Below are 19,075 nucleotides of genomic sequence, written 5' to 3'. Positions count from 1 at the left end.
GTAGTACTATATCCTCTGAAAAATTCTGAAGATGAATCCAGTGCTGGTGGCATGCAGATGGGGTGAAACAGCTGACTCTGCCTATGGAAGCTGAGAAAGGTTTCAGTGAAGAGTTTTCATTTGAATTTAGCCTCAGTGGATGAGACGGTATTCTTGGCAAAGAAAGTAGAGAAGTAACACGTTTAGGCAGTGAAAACTACATAAAATAAAATGCAAAATTGTGGAAGGGTTATGGCTTAATGCCATTGTAGCTCTTGCTCTCCTTTGAGTAAGGTGTTTTATCCAATTTTGGCTTACTACCTCCCTCCCTTATTTTAATCTGCACTCAGGAGATCATTCATTTATTCATCCAACAAATATTTATTTAAATACCTACTATGTAGTCAGTACTGTTCTAGGTTTGAGGATTATACCAGTGAACAAAACAAAGTTCTTATTCTCATGAAACATAAATTCTAGGAAGAAGTATAAGCAATATAACTTCCCTCTGTAGGATTCAGGTGACATTGGAGGTGGTACAGATTAAAACTGATCCTTCTGGAGCACTAGTTTCATAATGGTGAGTAATTAAATGGATAAAAGTGAAGCATTCATATAATCTTATAAAGATAACATGCTAAATGACTTCAGACTCAAGGACATTTAGTACTTGTGAAAATACACTTTTAAGGGTGACATGACCAGACCACCTTGGGAGCATGTATTCCCTCTTTTGTCTCATTAGATTCCTCTGTTATAAAAAGTATGTTGCAGGATCAACTCCTTAAAGATATGCAATTTTGTGTCTTGATGATCTCATCTGAAAATGAGCAAAATAATGTGCATTCAGTCTACAAATATTTATTGAGTATCAACTGTGCCAGACTCTGTTCCATATTCTAGAAACGAACAAGACTAAGCCCAGCCCTCAAGGACATCTGAGGTTAATACTACTGGGAAGTCCAACAAAGATTTCAATACCACTTGTCTGATAGTTTATAATGAGTAAAAGCTGAAATGACTTGTTGAAATATTTACAACAATGTCTGGCACCCAGTAGGCATGCAAGAAATGTATGCTACTTTTCCGTAATCCCTTAATTCTTAAAGAATGGTCAGTTAATTGTTCTGCTCCAAGATGGCTAGACAACTATTTCCATTCAGCTGAATGTGATATTTTCCTCAGTCACGTTAGAATAACTCTAGCTCTATTTCTTCAAATAGAGATATTTCTGAAATAGAGACATTGGGAGAAGTTGCCATCTGTGGTGAGTGGGGCATTCCGTTGAAAGAGGCTACCAGTGTTTCTTGGTGTTCTTTATTCACATCTTACCTTGTCTGAAAGAAGAGCTCGTTTGTATTTAGGCAAAATAGAGCCTAATGGCTGTGCTCAGGTGGTATGTTTTAGAAAAAGAACACTGGATAGTGACTTAAAAGATATCATCCGCTGAGTGAAATAAGTCAGTCGGAGAAGGACAAACAGTGTATGTTCTCATTCATTTGGGGAATATAAATAATAGTGAAAGGGAATATAAAGGAAGGGAGAAGAAATGTTGGGAAATATCAGGAAGGGAGACAGAACATAAAGACTCCTAACTCGGGGAAACGAACTAGGGGTGGTGGAAGCGGGGAGGAGGGCGGGTGTTGGAGGGGAATGGGTGACGGGCACTGAGGTGGACACTTGACGGGATGAGCACTGGGTGTTTTTCTGTATGTTGGTAAATTGAACACCAATAAAAATTAATTTAAAAAAAAGATATCATCCACAATCTTTTAACTATTTTAATATTGATACTCTTAAATCTATTCCTCTTCTTTTTTTTAAGATTTTATTTATTTATTCATGAGAGACACACACAGAGAGGCAGAGACATAGGCAGAGGGAGAAGCAGGCTTCCTATAAGGAGCCGATGTGGGACTCGATCCCAGAACCCTGGGGCCACACCCTGAGCTGAAGCCAGACACTCAACCACTGAGCTACCCAGGCATCCCAAATCTACTCCTCTTCAAAAAGAAACTTCTGGATTAATTCTCTCTTCTCCAATATCCAGCTTTGTATTTAGAGTAAATGTGTGCCATGTTATTTTTTGTTCAACATTGTTATATGTAATATTATTGCATAGAATCAGTGGTTTTGTGCCTTTAAATACTTTAGTTTTATAATAGCAGTTAGTTAAAAATTGGTCCCTCAGTTCAGAGAAAGTTAATTCCAGGTAAACTTTTAAAATCTGAAAGATATTGAATATGGGAAGAATGTAATTGTTTTTACTTAAAATAATTTGCTTACAGAGCCATAACCTTTAAAATACATTTAACAACATCATAATACTTGCACTAAAAGTTTATCATTTTGTTTTGGTTATAATTAATTTGCTTTCCATTTCAATTTAATGGAAAGTCAAAATGTTTTCAAGTTGTCTGTAATATTTATAAATAACACATTATTGATTGTTTTTGACCATATAACTCTATCCAGATCCTTAATGATGTTTTGTTATGATAAATTCTTGATTCTTATTGCTTTCACAGGATGTAGATACCAGGAATTTAATTTAAAATTGAGACATAGCTATAATTGGAATTCTCAGGTAATTCCCAAGGGCAACTATCTGCGCACTAATAATTTTTTTTAAAGATTTTATTTTATTCAAGAGAGACACAGAGAGAGAGGCAGAGACATAGGCAGAGGGAGAAGCAAGCTCCCCAGGGGGAGCCCGATGCAGGACTCGATCCCCGGATCCGGATCATGACCTGAGCCAAAGGCAAACACTTGACCACTGAGCCACCCAGGTGCCCTGCGCACTAATAAATTGACTCAGAATTACTCATCTCTCTTTTTGAGATGCCAGGGGCTAAGCATGGCATGTAGATAGGAAGGTTTTTACTTTGGCTCCTTCCTGGGCTCTCAGAAGGGCACATAAACTGTTTGCTTTCTTCTTGGCTCTTTTTCCAGTTCTCCTGTCTCTCTCAGAACAGTATATTCTTTGCTGAAGTATAGCAGGGTATTATCTGCTTTCACTGTGCTTTTGTGTACTTTTTCTTAGATACCACCTCCCATTTCCTACTTCCTAGATTCATCTTTGATTTCAATAGTTAACACGGTATAGAGTTTTTTCTTTGGCATTTTGACTCTAGAAACAAACATTACTGCATTTACCTGTAGACATGCATTTCCTTTCCTCTGAGTAACTCATTTAGACTTAAAATAGTCTGATAATCTTTTAAGTTTTATATCTCAATTAACTGTCTTTGGTGTTCCTTAATATTATCTAGAGTTAGTGGAGTGAACAGACTTTATTTTTGAGAATTTTCTGTCTTAGGATGACTCCCAAAATTTCTTTAACTGGGATATTGGCTTGTCATAGTAGACAGTGAAAAGAATAATGTGTAATGTCACATAATGTCACATAAATTGCTAATAAGAGGGGACCCAGGTGGCTTAGTGGTTGAGTGCCTGCCTTCAGCTCAGGATGTGATCCCGGAGTCCTGGGATCAAGTCTCACATCAGGCTCCCTGCATGGAGCCTGTTTCTCCCTCTACCTATGTCTCTGCCTCTCATTGTGTGTCTCACATGAATAAATAAATAAAATCTTTTTAAAAATTACCAATAAGAAAAAAAAATTACCAATAAGAATTGCGAAGTAATTACAGTTGTCTCATTATGCTGTTTTAGGTAAGTGTCTATCAACATTTCCCTACTTGAACCCCGGTTTACATACAGCTAAATCTAGGTTATGAAATTTGCCATCATTGGGGAGAGAAAGAATCCCTGAAATGCTTACTTTATTTTGGCAACCTTAAAAAGTGAATAGGAGAGAGAGCTTCGTAACTTCAAATTGCCTTTTTTTTCTTGCAGATGAGTCACTCTGAATATTGGTAGGATCATATATTCTCTTGTCTCAGCTTTAAATCACATTATCATTGAAGGAAAGTCCTAGCTTTTTCATAATGAAGTAAATAGGTACTAGCAATATTTTCTCCCATGATATTACTAACAAGCCATTCTCAAATAGGGCAGTTGATATATAAAGAATATGTGCCGGGGCCTAGTGGGACAAACTGACTGTTTTGAGTTCTCGGTTCCATATAATAAAAGAATGCTCTATTGGGAATCAGAAAGCCTGGACTTTATCTTTAGGTCTACTGTCAACTGCAAATATAACTTGGGACAAGTTACTGAAGTTCTTTAGTAGGACTGTTGCCTTGTCTTTGAAATGAGGAGCTGAACAAGGTGATGACTGGGATTTATTCCAACTCTGAAATTCCCTAACTTTGCTTTTGTTCCTGAAATATTTTTAGGGTGTTATTGCAATATTGAGAACTTTCCAAGATAGTACCTGTAAACTAGGAGTTTGAATCCTTTCTATTATGGTTGACCGACTTCCCTCTAAGGCGGGCATGGGGTTCATCTTTTCCTAGGTCATCGTCTGCTCTTATTCAGTCCTTCAGATGTTCAGCCAGAGTATGTGACATATGTGAATGATTTTATAAAGGTGGAAGTCCTCACACCTTAGAGGAAAATTAATGTCTCCCTTATTCACTGAAGTCTTCCTGTGAATCATTCCTTAACTGCCACTCTCACTGCCTAGCCCTAGTTCTGCTTTGTCAATTTTTTTGTGAGATCAGGCTGGCCCTGGCGGCAGTCATTGCTGGTGCAGACTTTTCACAACATCCGTACACTTCAAACAACACCATATTCTTTTCACTTCCACGTGCCTTTTGAAGTATAGAAGCTGCATGTCAGTCTATTTCTAAATGGAATTTTAGGTAACAATGATCTGCCTTAGAACTTGAGACATTTTTTGGATTCCCTTGCCTGTACATCTCATTTGCATGCCCTTAGGAACAAAGTACACACACACACAGACACACACACTCAGACATAAACTGTCTTGTACACCTGAGTGCACACGTGCATGTGCATTTACACCTCCTCCTTGCCCCCACGTGCAATGCTTGACTTTGGACTCTGTACTTTACTGGGCAGCATTTTTCCGTGTTGTTACCTCCATTTCTGTTCTGCAGAGCTTTGGCTTTCAGAAGTGACTTTGCATCTAACTAACAGACTGGCTGCTGTGGGCAACCCTTGAACAATGAGCTTAAACAGAAGAATGAGGGTAATGTTTATTGGAATAAAGATTAGCCTTTAAATTCCTCAGGGGAATGAACCAAATCCAATGTTTTCCTGTTAGCTGACATTTTTTTATATTGATGCTGTTTTGGATCTTCTGGAGAAGGGAGAAAAAAAAGAAACTTCAGCAAATCAGCTTTTTCATTCAGAAATGGAATTCGGGGGGCTGTTTTAGCTAGGCTTTTTGACAATCCCTGATTTAATGTTTTCACTGTGTTGAGAGCAGGAGCTTTATAAATCTTGTGAAAATCTGAGCGATGGAGGGTGTTGTTGAGAGGGAAACAGAGTGCAATTATTTAAATAATCGTAGGCCAATAAGCATTTGGTAGGTGGAGTTACTGTTGTGTGCATTACAGGGCAAGATAATTCTGAATGAAGACTTTAAATATCACACATGCTGGACGGGCTCTAGTTCTGCTTTTTGTGCAAACAAAACAAGAGACTAGGTGACTACGTTTTGCCGACTATCCATTAGTGAATGCAGCTTGTTTGATAAGATTTAAAAAAAAATACATGTAAAGGATTTATCAGAAGCCCTTATGAATATTTCATGAGTTGATATATTCAGCTGAATGAATTCAGTGAGTGTCAGTGTGTAGCTTGCAGACAAACCTCATCCACAAGGAGGCTACTGACATAGGAAGCACTTTGGCGCATTTTCAGAGGCAAAGCCAGGCTGATAAAGCTCCTTGTGACAGCCTGACTTGCCATTCTTCGAGTATGCTGCTCTTGCTCTAAGCAGCTCATACACTGGAGCCGCAGCTTCTGAAATTAAACTGGAAAACAGTTTGCAGACTCATAGCCTCCTAACCTGCAGCTGTGTCTCTGCTATGTTTGAGGTTTTTGTTTTGGTTGGTGAAAGCCGGCGCTCCATATAAGACATGACAGCCAAAGAGTCTTCAAAAGAACTTACTGCTTCCGAATCTGAGGTTTGCATAAAGACTTTCAAGGAGCAAATGCATTTAGAACTCGAGCTTCCAAGACTACCGGGAAACAGACCTACATCACCTAAAATTTCTCCACGCAGTTCACCAAGGAACTCACCATGCTTTTTCAGAAAGTTGCTGGTGAATAAAAGCATCCGGCAACGTCGGCGCTTCACTGTGGCTCATACATGGTAAGACGGGACTTGGAGGTGTCTATAGTGCTTTTCATTAGCGGCCGTGATTCAGAAATGTAGAAAACAGAACATTTGAATTTTGTTCATAATGCATAACACGAGTGTGAAATGAATGGAGAGCGGGTCCGCCGAAGAATACATAGCGCACCGTGTATTAAATTATCATTGTGCTGCCAAGCTGTTTCCAGATAAAATAAGCCTTTAACTGTAGGGGGCCTTTAAAATTACTGCTTAGAAAGAATACCTAGCCGATTCTAGGTAAATTAAATCCCGAAGGAGTTGTACACATTCAGTTTTTTGTTTAATCTATGCTGGGGTGATAGCTGACTATTTTGGGGGGTGCTTTGTGGATGTTGTTGATGATTTTTTTTTAGTAGTAGATTTTTTGGTACAAGAATTATGATTTTAATCTTAGTTCTAATTTATGTCTTAAGACAATGCATCAAGTTAAACTTCATTATTGCATTGCCATGTTGGTAGTGTAGAAACTAGTGGGGTTTTGATTTATTGACTTTACTTAGGGTAAGGGAGAACAAAGTTCCCACTTCTGAAATGGCATGGTTAATTAGACTTATTTGGATTCAAATTGCTGTCGTCTTTAAGAGCCTCTTGTAAAAAAAAAAAAAAAAAGTAACTCAAATTTATAGGCAGTGATAAATTCCAATTTATTTAGGAATACCAAGTAAATAAATTCAAGAACTTTCTGTAAAAATTGCACTGAGTCTGCCACCTTTAACATATATGTTATATGCAATAGGGTAGCTTCCTTAAATCAGTATGATCATGAAATGTAAGAAAAAAGCACAGTAGAAAGTAGATGAACTTTTATTATCTATGCTAGGGCGTTTCAGATTTCTCTGAAGGATGTATTTTCTTTCAGATTAAGATACTCTTCAAAACTGGGTATCTGTATAGTTTTTATTTCATAAGGACCATAGCAATAAAGGGAGCTAGTACTTCTTATAGGCAAGTCTAACACTGATTTTGTGACTGCATGTTAGGTTGCCAACCAACATCATAAACAGAGGATATCTGAGTTTGCACATTAATATTTACTTAAATTCTGTTTTCCACTCATCTGAAATGTTTGTCTCATCCACTGTACAGTACATTGGTAAATTCAACTTACTCCTAGAAATATGTAGCTTGCTTTTGCTGGGTACCATATGTTTAGCTAAAACATACTTTACCTAGCTAAAAATGATATGGTTATTTGTGTTTTCTGAAAATAGATTGTAGTTCTTATAATTGTTTTATTGGAGTTTTTTTTAGGTCATCTTTTTGATGAATTAAATCTTAATTATAGTCTCATATGTGGAATGTGCATGATTAGTTTTTTAAAAACTACCAATGCAGCATAGATATGAAGAAATTTATGATAAGTATGAACTGAAGAACTCCTTTTTCTGGTGGTTTACTCCTGTCCTATTATTAGTGTGTATTTTCATATAGTTTGCTAAGTAGTATATAATTGAAGGAGAAGGGATGTGGTATAATTAATTCTTTTAAAAAGAACTAAGATGGAAAATGTACAATTAACTAATAGACTTATATGTTTTAATACTTGTGTTAATATCGAACCATTGTTTTGACCAGAAGGACATTTAATCTTAGTAAGCTAGTTTTCAGATAATGGTAAATCTTCCTAAAACTTTGGTAATATTTTCCTTATTGTAGAGTTTCTGAATATAATAATGTGACCTTTCTTTTACTGGGAATAGATTTTTGATGTGTTAGGAATATAGGCTATAAATGCTGGATTTTTTTTCTCTTCAAAAGATCCCAAATTTTAAAGTGATTAAAGACCCAGTTTCACTCATGCATTATACAGATTTTCTTACAGCAAGTTACAAAGAAAAACAATTAAATGATGTCTAAGGTAACTTATGCTATTGGAGTGATCTTCTAGATGGGTTAAAACAAAAATTTCTACAAATTGTCAAAAAAAAAGAAGCCCACAAAACATATGACTTAGTTATAATATACCATAATATAGGTTTAAAGAATCCATTAGTCACCAAACTTATAAAATGACTTTAGTTATGACCATGATTCATTTCCACCCTTTTTCTCCCTCCTAACTCACATACTTCACTTCTTATCATTCTTAGTAATGCTCTATCAGTTTGTTTTCAGGTCTTGATTAAGTCCATATTTACATTTATTTCTATTGTTTTATTTTGGTGTATGTTTAGTATTTTTCAAACTTATTTTCATGAAACATTCCATGAAAATTTCTTTTTAGAAAATATACACCTTATGTATTTGAATGACTTTTTCACTTATCTTAAAAGTTATGTTTTTTTAGCATCATATCTAATAGTTACATGAGTAAATAAGAGCATAAGTACTTTATTTTTGCCTCTGTCATGATGAAATGTAACCATCCTTTCACGATCAACGATTGGTATTTTCCAAACCATGCATTTAAGTTAGAAATTCCAAGATATGCACTTAGAAGTCTCTAAAAACATGTTATTACTTTACAGTAGACAGTAAGCTTCTTTTAAGAAGACTGGATTGTTTTGATTCCAGCATTGAAATTAAAGTAATTTTCATGATGAGGCTAAACAATGCAGAAGATGCAGTTTATGTCCAAACCCACTGAACAATTTTTTTTTATCTTTAGTTATTTGTAGATTTCATATTTTGGTCAGATGAATGTGTAGTTCTGGTTTTGAAAGCCCAAGTTATGAAGTGTGAGCTAATGGCAGAAAATTTAAGAAGCACTTGTGAAATATTGACTCTGGGCTTATTTTTAAAATATCTGAAAACAAAAGTAGATATTTGGTGTATTGTCACTAATCAGAATATTTAAACAATCCTAAATCTGGAAGGAATTTGAGTGATTATCTCATTGCTTCCTTTTACCCTTGGGCAGACCACAATTACTCCATCTTTGACATATGGAAATCTGCCCTATTTTTTATGACTCTGGAGAAAATAGTTCTCCAACCCCATTTGGTATACAATCTCAATACTTGATAGCCCAGGGACTGGAAAATTCTTCTGGATGATTAATCTATATATAACATATAATATTTATAATCTGGCTTTTGGTCCTCAGTGAACACCAAGAAAAGGCTTATAAGAACTTGCCTAAATCAAAGGTTATTAACTGGTCCTATAAAAACTTTTTTTTTTAATACCCTCAACATATAGAATTGATCACTGCTGTGAACAAGAAGAAATTCTGATTCAACCTGTGTGGATTCCAACACCTACCATATTTTAAGTTATTTTCTAGAATGTTCACATGTATTATCTCATTTAAGTTTCATTTAGAATATAAGAGTACTCTAAATTCATGTTCTCTTCAAGATTACATGTTGCAGATATAAAAAAAAATGTTCTGAATTGCTTTAGCTTCTTCCATGCATTTCTACTCTGTTAACCATTAATTTGATTCTGAATCACCATCTTAAATTTCCATATTTTCCCTGGAGTTCTGAAACCCAGTAGTAGACACCATACTCATTGTTAGATGATATGAAAAAATACAGATTAAAAAACACATCTTACATTGCAAAGTGTCAATGAAATGTTTAGGGAGTTGGAAAATTAATGCTGGAGTCCTTAGGTCAACATATTATTTATCCCTAACCCCAAAGGGTGACAACTTCAGAGGTGTAATTTCTTCTACCTGGCTCTGTGGCCTGCTTTTTCCTGACTGGCTCCTGCCACAGTGTCCAACTTCTTCAAGTTTCTTCCATTGCTAATTTTCTAACTGCAGTCAGTGGTTCTCCTCTACAATCAGCAGAGTGCTCTGTGAAGAGTTACTGGTGACGGCCTTCACTGTATCCGGGGCTCCCCACACACCTCTCCCTATACTCTCCTCTTGAAGAGCAAATGTATTGGTGAACACCACACTCTGTCCATCTATTCATGCTCACCCGTGGGAATATGCCTGCCCAAGGAATGATATTCTTTCGATTGGAGTTAGTATTAGAAAAAAAGACTTGTTTTTTTCTCCCTTTTCCCCATTTAGTTCTACCTATGTCTTGGGAATCTTTCCCATTTTCATGAAGGTTCATGAAATATGTACTTTTGTGCCTAATAATTGAATGCAAATGTATTAAAAGATGTAGTTCATAGTCTACAGGAACTTATAGCAGACAATACAAAACTGGAATGACTAGGGGAAGAGTAAAAATAGACCAATGAATATAGTATATGCTTGACTTTTCTCTAAATTTTAGGCACAGTGTAGGCATAAACTTAGGTGATTTAGCGCTAGTTTCTTAGTGAAGCCTACAAAATCTGTGCCTTGTATTCTTCAATTTACTTGAAATATTTCCTGGCAACATTGGAAAAGTTTTGAGAAATATCAATGTCTTTCCATATTTACTGATTGAACAGTTGATTGAACAAAACATTAATTGAGAGACTACTGTGCTCCAGGCCCTACTCTGGGTTTAGAAGATAAAAACTGAGAAAGATAGAGCCCTTGCCTTCAAAGAACCCATATACTGCCTGGCAAACAAACTTATATATTAATAATCAATGGTGTGTAAATAATGCTGTTGAAGAATGATGCTCAAATTTGTCATAAAAGCACAGGAGAAATAAAAAAGTGAGTCAATGTGTTGGAAAAGGTTTAGAGAAGAGGTGATATTTATGTGGAGCCTTGAAAAATGAGAAGGCATTTTTCTGGGAGTAGAGTAGGCAGGAAGGCCTTTTTTTTTTTTTTTTTTTTGGTCAGAGAATAATAATAATAGGAAATTCCATTAACCCATAACAGTAATAATAGCTCACATTTATTTAGCACTTGCAATGTATGTTACATTATTCTAAATTTCTATACTTATTTAGTCCCATGAAAAACCCATAAGTTATGAGGTACACAATATTACTAATTCCATTTAAATGAGAAAGAAGTGATGCATAGGGAGGATAAGTAATTTTCTCAGGGTTACACAGCAAATAAGGGGCTGAGCTGGGATTTGATTCAGAATATGGGGGAAAGTGAGCAAAGTTTACTGAATTCACAGCATAAGATGCAATGTAGCAAAGATAGGAAGTAAAACTGTGCCTGTAGAGTGGAGCCATACTTTAGAGATTTCACTATCATAAACAAGACTTGGGGCTTTATTCCATCATCCGTGGGACCCACTGCAAGATAGTGAGAAAGGGATTGCCATAAATAGCCTTTACTCTGGTAAGAGACTGGTCAGGTATTGTGAAGAATGGGTTGGTGGATGAGATTAGAAGTAAAGGGAAAAAAGGAGAATGTGCATTTGAGGGTAATGACTTCTAATTATTGTGTATATCCCATAACATTGAAAACTGTGCTTATGACATTCTTTAGGACTTAACAAATTACTGTTTATGGAAAATGGGAGGAAAGTATGTAAATGTGGTATCCTCTCACATTTATCATCTACATTATGATGTTATGCATAGTATTAGCTGATGTGCACTATCCCCAAATGTATCAAAGAATCATAGCAAAGGTGCTTGGGGGGATGGTGCATCTGGAAAAAAGCTAGTGCTCAGTCTTAATTTACTAGACATGCTTATGTTACATTTTATGTGTATCCTAGAGACTTTTCTTTTTGTTGTTGTTTTTGTTTTTTACAGAAATTATCTTAGTGTATGGACTGAACTGAAGCTGGTAGAAATCTGTGCCTCATATTTGCTTTAATTAGAGCAAGCATTTTCTCAGTAATGCAAGTCTATAAATGGTGTTTTCCTAGCCTTTGTCCATAAGTCTTCAATATATTCAATTTTAAAAATACTTACTGTAAAAAAGGCTTCGCAAAGTAACGATGAAAACTCCCAAGACACATGCTGGAAGGTGGTCTGGCAAGTGTGCCTGCTGTCCAACTGCTAAAGTTTATCCCCCGTTTGTGAAATCCCATTTGTTTTCTTTTCCCATTTTCCCCTCTTTTGTGGTCTCCCAGTTTTTCTCCTTGAATGTTTATAGATGCTTTCTTCTCTAACATCACTGTTAAGATACCAGCAACATTATGCTTAATGCATTTAAATGATTCTCAAGAAATAATCCAAAATGTTTACCATGGTTTACAAGGCCCAAGATTATCTGGCTCCAGGCTACCTGTGACCTCATCTGCTATTCTCCTGCCAGGTTAGCCTCCTTTCTGTTCTTCACCAAACCTAGCATGCATGTTTCTACTCCTGGGCAGAACCAAGAACACTTGGTGTTCTTCTGCCTGGAAGGGGTGAGCCTTAGATGTTAATATTGCCCATTCTCTTGCTTCTGTTTAGGTTTCTTTTAAAGTCTCACCTGCTCAAGAAGGCTTCTCTGACCCCTCCACATAATACTTACATACATACATACATACATACATACATACTTTACTTCCTTGTCCATTACTCTGCTTTATTTTTCTTCTTGGCACTTGCCGTTACCAGAGAATATTCACCAGAAAAGACATGCTTGTTTGTCATATTGGTTTTTTTTTTCCTCTTATCTGTCAACCCTTCTAAATTACAGGAGGACAGGAATTTTGTCTTTACTACATCCTAGGCACCTACAAGCAAGGCTGGTACTTCATAAATATTTGTTGGAAAAATCAAAGAAAATGTCTCTGATCCCTGTGTCTTGCTCTTTATTCTTAGAGGATATTTCCTTTGGCCTGATAGAAGAGAAAAGGAAGCTTAGCTAATACTCATTGGGCAAACATTCCATCCATCTCTTAAAGTTGTGTTCTCTTTCTGCCAGTAGGGCTACTCCACCTTGCTAACTGTTTTGTACTCTATGATGTTGCAGATACAGGTTTAATTACAACATCTCACTAGAGGCTAAATATTTTACATGGTAGCCTATTTAATTAAGCCACTTTGTACAAATCATACCACCTAGCCTGTAGTGCTGTAAGGTAAATATTTGTCCAGAGCACTGTACAATTATTTATTTGGTTGTTCTTCATGCACCAAATAGCACAGTTGGTGCTTCAGCTCAGGAAAGCTCTACATATCTCTTATTAACTGTCTGGGTGGAAGTGTTGTACAGAGGAATCTATTTGTTATTTGGCCTTTAAAATGTTTGCATATTATACAGTAAAATGTTTGATTATCACTGTTTTTCCACTGATGCAACACCTAAAATATTAATGTAGCAAGAGCTATGGCAATTTGAGTTTTTTTGTGGGATTTCCCCACAGGGAATTTGGAAGTAAGAGTCCATGACTTGCAGAGTGAGGAAATTGTGAATTAATAACCCTTGTTCTTTAGAAAAGACATCAGCAGGAGTGAAAATTTTCACTTGGCACTGTCTCATTTTTTTTGTACTTTGAGGGTGAGACCTCTGTTGCTCCCAGTAATTTGTCTGACACAGATATGTTTCAATCTCATCGTGTACTTTAAGTTAAAAAAAGAAAAGTAATTTGTTGACCATCTCAGATTACTTCTTGCTAGAACTAAGGCATTTTCTCTGTGAGAGAGAATAAGAATGATTGCTTCTCTAGACCTTTTGTGGAAAAGAATACAAATCACGTGGCATGCTCCCCAGACCCACTTGTCCTATACCCCTCACAATTCAGGCTTACTGTGAATTACACAGATTGGAAATAAAGGGGGAGATATAGTATGGCTTCAACAAAACTGTTTTTTTAAAAGATTTTATTTATTTATTTATGAGAGACAGAGAGGGGCAGAGACATAGACAGAGGGAGAAGCAGGCTCCCTGCAAGGATAGCCCGATGTGGGACTTGATCCCAGATCCCGGAATCATGCCCTGAGCCGAAGGCAGATGCTCAAGCACTAAGCCACTCAGGCATCCCAAGAAAACTGCTTTCAAACTGCATTTTTAAACACATCAGTCTGCTAGGAACTATTTTGGGTATTCCTTGAAAAATAGGGTGCTGATGATCTTTTTCCTGGTCCCAGGTGGACAAAACAATGTGGATAACTGGAGCCTTGGAGAACTTTGGAGGAGTCTCACATAGATTCCATAATATCCAAGTACTTGAAAACCACCAGTTTAAGAGATTAATGAATTGAGAGAGAGAAAAAAATTTCTGTGTGCCTGTGTTTGGTAAAGTCATAGAAATGTGCAGACAATTTATAAAATTAAAAGTATATGAATTTAAAATATCCAGGAGTGGCAGCAGGATAGATGGGGAAGGTGAAAGTGTCTAGGTCAAGGAGAGGTCACTGGGAATGAAGATTTTTTAAAAAAATATTTTATTTATTTATTTGAGAGAGAGCGAGCAGGGGAGAAGCAGAAGGGGAGGGAAAGGAATAGGGAAAGAATCCCAAGCAGACTCCCTACTGAGCATTGAGCCTGACATGGGGCTTGATGCCAAGGTTTGGTCCCAGTACCGTGGGATCATGACCTGAGCTGAAATCAAGAGAAGAAGACACTTAACTGAGCCATCCAGGCTACCCTGGGAGTGAATATTTCCAACTTCAAAAAGGTGAAGGAGTAACACAATGAATACTCTTTACCTAGGTTTACTAATTAGTAATGTTTTCCTACGTTTACTCTATCTCTGTTTCTCTCTCCATATCTAAAACAATGTGTGCGTTTTCTTTAGTTTGAAGAGAGCACATTTAGATGGGGAACAGTAGTTTGGGGATCAAAGGAGACTCATTTATTTTCAAAATATGGAATTATATTTCCACTCCATCAGCATGTTCTCATATCACAATTTGAGTTTAATTCTTAATAGTGTACTAGCATACTGACAAGTTATAAATAAGTTGTGTTCTCCTTTTTAAAGTCAACCATTGGAACAGTTACAGTGGAGGGTAAGAGGGATCTATAATAGTTTGTGATTTTTCCTAGTGATAAATTGTTTGTTTTTAGGTGCTTGAAACAATTTCTAGGAGGATGGATGTCTGGTATTTAAATTTTCTTTCCCCAAGAAGAGATATTTCTTTTTCTAAAACTTTAAAACTTGTATCACTAGAATGGAACATTATATAATGTCTTTATATACTACACATGAGGTTCTATCACTGTATAATTTTGATGTTATCTTGAATTATTTTACTATTAATCTTCATTTTATGTTACATTGTCCCGAGTCAAGAAAGCTAGTTGGTTTCAGTATTTTCTCTTGACTTACTGTTGAAATTTTATCTATTAATTGTACTGGGCCTGAGTTCCTTCATTTGCAAAAAGAAGAAAATAGCCTTATGTTTAAATACTTTCAAATGTTAATTTAAAAAACATATCTGTCTATCTGGCTTGCTATCCATCTTCTAAGTGTATTAAAGTACTTAACACAGTATTTCATGCATCATAAATCACATAATAGATGCTACTGTTTAATTATCTAACTTTCCAAATCCCTAAACATACTCAGACATTAACATTATTGTCAGCTTTGGTAAAGCAGGAATTATTTTTCATTATTTGAAAAACATGGGTATGGACTGTGCTGATTGAGAGTCAAAATGCATGTGAATTTGCAAAGAAGTAATTTTATAGTATCCACAGTGTGACCATTTTATATACAAAAGAAACAAAATATCATTTATTATCATGTGATAATCACATTCTAATGAACCGTGCGTAATTATGCTGATATGCGCATGAGAAGACCCCGTGCGAATAGCTTACGTCCACTAAGAAACTTTATGGCCTTGTTTCGCTGCTATTTCCAATATATTTTGAAAAGTAATTTGTCATTGTCCACTGTGTGAAAGAGATAGGAAGAGAACCACACTGAAGTAATTCCATCCATGTGACCAATCAGCTTGAAAGCAAAGGCCAAAAAACAAAACAAAACACCAAACCCAAAAAACCCATAAGAAGATGCCTTGTTTATTTCAAGATCCCACTTATAAAAAGCCAATATGGATTCAGTGAATAAATGCCTTGGAAAAATTCCAGTGTCATCAAAAACTCACTTATTTCAAAATGTCTCCTTGCTACTCTCTCTGTTCCTCCACAAATTAATAAGTTCAGACTGTTTGTTACAGTATGGAAGGTCTGAGAGTACTTCTGTGGCTTATTTGGGCCACAATTACCTCAGCAGTTTATATAGGAAACCTCTCTCATCATCAGAACTATTTGTCTCCTCACGAAAGGTCATCCAGCTCTCTCTTGCTGGTACCTTAGAGCTGCCCATGACTTCCCTCTGAGATTTTCCATTGAAATCCAGATGCAAATTTTAACTTTATGGGGATAATTATGCCCTTTCTCTTCACCTATCAGCTTTCTCTGCCAGATCTGTGCTCACTCAGGAACCAGAGTTGTGCCTCTAACATGCTCATGTTTACCAAAATAACACAGGGACTGTAGGAAGCTGGGTGATCTGGTGCAGATCATAGCATTTTAATCCCAACTCCACCTGTTATCAGACACTAGGTTTTATTTATTTATTTTATTTTAAATTTTTATTTAAATTCAATTAATTAACATATAATATATTATTGGTTTCAGAGGTAGAGGTCAGTGATTCATCAGTCTTATATAATACTCAGTGTTCATTACTCAGGTGTCCACCTTAATGTTCATCACCTAGTTACTCCATCCCCCATCCCTTCCCCTCCAGCAACTCTCAATTTGTTTCCTATGATTAAGAGTCTCTTTGGGTTTGTCTCCCTCTCTGATTTCATTTTGTTTTAATTAATTAATTAATTAATTAATTAATTAAAATTTTTTTCCAGACACTAGGTTTTAGACAAACCATTTAACTTAGCTTGGTTCCTCTTTCTGCATCTGCAAAATTAGAAAAATGCTTCTTATATCTCAAGTGGCCGACAGACACATGAGAAAAGGCTCAGCATCACTCGGTGTCAGGGAAATATGGATCAAAACCACTGAGATACCACCTCATACCAGTCAAAATGGCTAAAATTCACAAATCAGGAAACAACAAATGTTGGCAAGGATGTGGAGAAAGGGGAACACTCTTACACTGTTGGTGGGAATACAAGCTGGTATAGCCATTCTGGAAAATACTACGGAGGTTCCTCAAAAGTTAAACATAGAGCTATCCTGTGACCCAGCAATTGCACTACTAGGTATTTACCCAGAGGTTACAAATGTAGTGATCCAAAGGGGCACCTGCATCCCAATGTTTAGTAGTATTGTTCACCATAGCCAAACTATGAAAAGAGCTGAGATGTCCATCGCCAGATGAATGGATAAAGAAGATGTGGTATATATATCTATATACAGTGAAATACTATTCATCCATCAAAAAAAATGAAATCTTACCATTTGTAACAATGTGGATAGAACTAGAGGGTATTATGCTAAGTGAAATAAGTCAATCAGAGAAAGAATATTGTCTGATCTCACTCATATGTGGAATTTAAGAAATAAAACAGGATCATAGGGGAAGGGAGGGAAAAATAAAATGAGCAAAAATCAGAGAGGGAGACAAACCATGAGAGACTCTAACTATGGGAAAGAAACTGAGGGTTGCTGGAGCGGAAGTGGGCAGAAGATGGGGTAATGGGTGATGGGCATTAGGAGGGCATGTGATGTAATGAGCCCTGGGTGTTATATATAACTGATGAATCACTGACTTCTACATCTGAAACTAATAATGCACTATATGTTAATTGAATTTAAATAAAATTAAATTAAAAAAAATACTACTTGTATCTCATTAGGCCACTATGGAGATTAAATGAATGTGTATACAGTGCTTAGCACAATCCTTGGCCAATAACAGGTAATCAGCAGACATTAATTCATTAGTGTATCCATAGCTTAGGATTCCATATAAAAATCTATAACATATATCATAATATAAATTAATTAAATATTTTATTGACATGGTTTAATTAAATAAGTCTTTATTAAGCAACTTGTGCATATTCGTTCTTTTTAGACTATTTGATTTCATCGGATACTTAGTTTCCTAGGATTGTACTTTATCTTAAAACCCATGTTAACTAGTCTTTCCCCAGTAAGATAAAATTTTAAATGAAAGAGAAATCACCATGCTTACGGGGCTTAATCACTTTCATTCCTCACAAAGACAACTGCAAACGACTTTTCCACACAATGATCTGTATTCTTTAAGATTTCAGTAACCTTCTTGAATTCAGTACTTGCCTCCCTTAGTGAAACTAGTTGCCAGTGAAAAACTAAGTTAACTTAAATATATTTCTACTAAATTAAAAAAAATGGTTCTTTTTCAAGGACCAGAATGTCCGTGAAGTTGTTTTCCCTAGCCAGTAGAATCTAACTTCCTAGTTATTTGTTTATGGAAGAGAGTTTATTCATGAGAAGCAATGGGAAAAGAGCTTAGGATCTAGAGTCAAAGAATCTAGACATGCATCCTGGCGCCACTACTTACAAATTTTTCTTGTTTTGTTTTATTTCTGAGTGGGGCAGAGCAAGGCCTTTAACCTTTTGAAACCTTAAGTTCCTCATCAGTAAAAGTAGAAATAAAACAATTCTTTCTCTATTCACATGTGAATTAATTTACAAAATTGATTAGAATTGTTGAAAAACACAAAGAGTTGGAAGTTCTTTGCTGGAAGAAGAACAAAGATAAGATTATAGGACAGAAAGTCATGCTAAACTGTTGCTACAGATTACAAAGCAAAGTCACTGGCTTACATGTTGCAGGTGTATTTGGGTTGTATGTAAAAAAGCATCCTGTTAGTAAACATTATTAAACACCACAAACATTGTCCTGAGAACGCTTTATTTCATACAAAGGAGAGGAGTTTCTGTTCAGTGGGACCACTTATGTGAGAGACTGTGATGGAGACGGGCTAGGCTAAATGGTAACTTTGGATCTTAACTGTCCCTGTGGGTCCTTACATCATTTTAGGTGCTTCCTGCAGAAATACAATAGAAAGCTCATATAACCAATATTCAGTACAGTGAAAGTTGTGTTTAATATTTAGCCAGATGACTTTACAGCACTTAGATAAAATTGCTCTTTATTTCTTCATCATTTCCAA

The 19,075-nt window shown here is 36.1% G+C and overlaps 1 protein-coding gene across 8 annotated transcripts in view; it reads left to right on the top strand.

Moving 5' to 3' along the window:
- PDE4B (phosphodiesterase 4B) overlaps window positions 1-19,075 on the top strand; it is a 530,398-nt gene that overhangs the window by 172,804 nt on the left and 338,519 nt on the right. Inside the window, exon 1 of one of the 8 annotated variants that reach the window (XM_072730659.1) lies at window positions 5,320-6,226. The exons of 6 other annotated variants lie outside the window; for them this stretch is intronic. In XM_072730659.1, coding sequence (XP_072586760.1) covers window positions 5,991-6,226 — 236 coding nt within the window. In that variant the 5' untranslated portion in view covers window positions 5,320-5,990. Of the gene's footprint in view, window positions 1-5,319; window positions 6,227-19,075 lie in introns of those variants that run through there. One more of the 8 variants, XM_072730665.1, reaches the window with a different exon arrangement.

Source organism: Vulpes vulpes, chromosome 12, assembly GCF_048418805.1.
Source record: "Vulpes vulpes isolate BD-2025 chromosome 12, VulVul3, whole genome shotgun sequence".
NCBI lineage: Eukaryota > Metazoa > Chordata > Mammalia > Carnivora > Canidae > Vulpes > Vulpes vulpes.
This window is presented reverse-complemented; position numbering and strand designations above follow the sequence as displayed.